This window comes from Cynara cardunculus (assembly GCF_001531365.2).
Source record: "Cynara cardunculus var. scolymus isolate 2C chromosome LG 15, CcrdV1, whole genome shotgun sequence".
NCBI lineage: Eukaryota > Viridiplantae > Streptophyta > Magnoliopsida > Asterales > Asteraceae > Cynara > Cynara cardunculus.
In genome coordinates, this window is record NC_037542.1 from 6,186,154 (window position 1) to 6,188,564 (window position 2,411).

The following is a 2,411-nucleotide window of genomic DNA, read 5'->3' on the forward strand; positions in this document are numbered from 1 at the left end:
TATATATATATATATATATATATATATATATATATATATATATATATATATGTTGCTATCATTTGAGCATCCCTGTACGCTCTAAGTAGACGCAAAGTCAAGCGATGTTCACAGCCACATGCATAAACGGATGCCGATATCATCTTCTATGTATTCCTTATTTATTTTCCACAACTATTCTCATTCATTCAGTGTTCTATAAGCTGACCCATCTTCACACCCACATAAATCTCTCTCAATCATCGAACTGCAGATATGATTATCAGTTCCTAATCGTTTATAGTTAAGGTCCCAAATGCAACAGCACGTAGCATCAACCCTCAAACTATGTATATTAGTCATCTTCTTCTTGTTTTTAAAACAATCTTTTTGTTTGGATCCAACTTCTTATGAAGTCTGTGCCCCCAAACCGTGTGGTCATGATGGTAGGAGTATAAACTTTCCATTTTTCACTCCAGGCCCTAGAGCTTCACTTTGTGGGTACCCTGGTTTCGAGGTACACTGCTACGACAATGGCTCCTTAGTTCTTCCGATTTCAGGAAATGACTACTTAGTTAAAGATATTCACTATAGCAACAGCTCTATGCGGTTGGTAACTGCCCAAAACGTTACATGCCCCTCAGGACTCACAAACATCACACTTGATCCTTACCGCTTTCGCCTTTTCAATGACTCGGTTACTCGTGAGCTTGTTTTTCTTATGAATTGCTCCAAGGAATTACCGGAGAATCTGAGCAGGTACAGGATTGGGTCCTGCAACCCGAACATTTTGTTGGTTATGCTTAGCGATGACAGGAATTTGGAGATGGGAAAGGAAGTTTGTGGTCATCTAGTGGTGGCCCCGGTGCAAGTGCACTACGACTACGCTGGAATTGGTAGACAACAGATGGAGGTGGTGGACGGTGGAAATTATGCACAAGTGATGATGAAGGGGTTTATGATGCAGTGGGTTGCGCCGTATTGTACCGAATGCAAGCAGAGCGGTGGGAGGTGTGGTTCGAATGGTTACAACTTGCAGTGTTTTTGCCCCTGGGGCGACCAGATGCACGCAATAAGTTGCCCAACTCGTAAGCCCTCTTCCTTTACATATCATATTTAATATTTACAAACATGATAGTTCGTATAAAAGAGTCATTTGAAATGTTAGAGGACTTCTTTTCGATAGATAAAAGAGTCTTAAACATGTGAAACACACATGATAACTGATTTGTATGTATAATTAATTGAGTTTGTAAATGATTAATTATGTACATGTGTGTGTATATATAATTCTAATCACATAATTCACAACACAAATTCATAAACGTTACAAAATAAAGTTATAAAATTACGCTTTTAAGTTCTATTTTATATATTTAATCAAAAACCTATAAAACATATGTCTATATATAATTCTATATATGACATACAAATTTGTCGCCTTATGTCACGCCTTGAAAAATGTCGCGTCCTCACCGTGGCATGTAAGGCTTGAGGCTTGACATCGTCGCCACGCCACATCTCACACCTTTTTTTGAACTTTGGAGACGACTATGGTCGCAATCCAACCGACCAACAATAGAGGTCTATGCAAGCGTGGTTGTGACCCAAGGTCGCATGCCAAGTCGTGTAGGCCTTATTTTTACACGAGAACTCCAATTTTAATGCCCAAATATGCACAGATTCTTACAACCATAATACAATATATAGCATGCAAAGTACTCATGGACTTCTCTCAACATCAACTCGTAGTGTATACAATCCAAATATGTTAAGATGATTTGGTTGCCTTTTGTTTATGCAGGAGAATACGGTACTGACCCAGGAATGCTTCTTGTCCTAGGTAATTTATAATACACAAAACCTTTGTCTACTCAAGTTTTGAATGATAAATAATTTTATATTCGTTGTTTGATGCAGTTGGTATAGGACTTATATCACTTGTCATAACACTTATAAGGAAACTCAAACGGAGAAGAAAGACCAATGTTAACGTAGAAAATTTTCTAAAGAATCATGAATTCCTAGATCCAAAAAGGTACACTTATTCGCAGATAAAGAAGATGACAAACTCATTTGAAATCAATCTAGGACAAGGTGGTTTTGGTTGTGTTTATAAAGGAAAGCTAAGCAATGGAAACCTAGTGGCAGTGAAGGTTTTAAATGAATTAAAGGGTAACGGTGAAGATTTCGTTAATGAAGTTGCAAGTGTTGGTAAGACTTGTCATGTAAATATCGTAAGTCTTGTGGGATTTTGCTCCGAGGGCCATCAAAGAGCTTTGATATACGAATTCATGCCAAATGGATCCCTCGAAAGGTTTATATATGGCCAAACTTCTTCAAATAATAACCAACTTGGGTGGGAAAAGTTGTTCCAGATTGCTATCGGGATTGCACGAGGCTTAGAGTACTTGCATAGTGGTTGTAGCACA

At 38.1% G+C, this 2,411-nt stretch overlaps 1 protein-coding gene across 1 annotated transcript in view; it reads left to right on the forward strand.

Annotated features, from left to right (window-relative positions):
- Nucleotides 1-236: 236 nt before the first annotated feature.
- Nucleotides 237-2,411, forward strand: part of LOC112528457 (LEAF RUST 10 DISEASE-RESISTANCE LOCUS RECEPTOR-LIKE PROTEIN KINASE-like 2.4) — a 4,338-nt gene continuing 2,163 nt past the window's right edge. Inside the window, exons 1-3 of the mRNA XM_025139484.1 lie at nt 237-1,067; nt 1,784-1,822; nt 1,900-2,400. Of these exons, the coding sequence (XP_024995252.1) occupies nt 296-1,067; nt 1,784-1,822; nt 1,900-2,400 (1,312 nt within the window). The 5' untranslated portion in view covers nt 237-295. The remainder of the gene's footprint in view (nt 1,068-1,783; nt 1,823-1,899; nt 2,401-2,411) is intronic.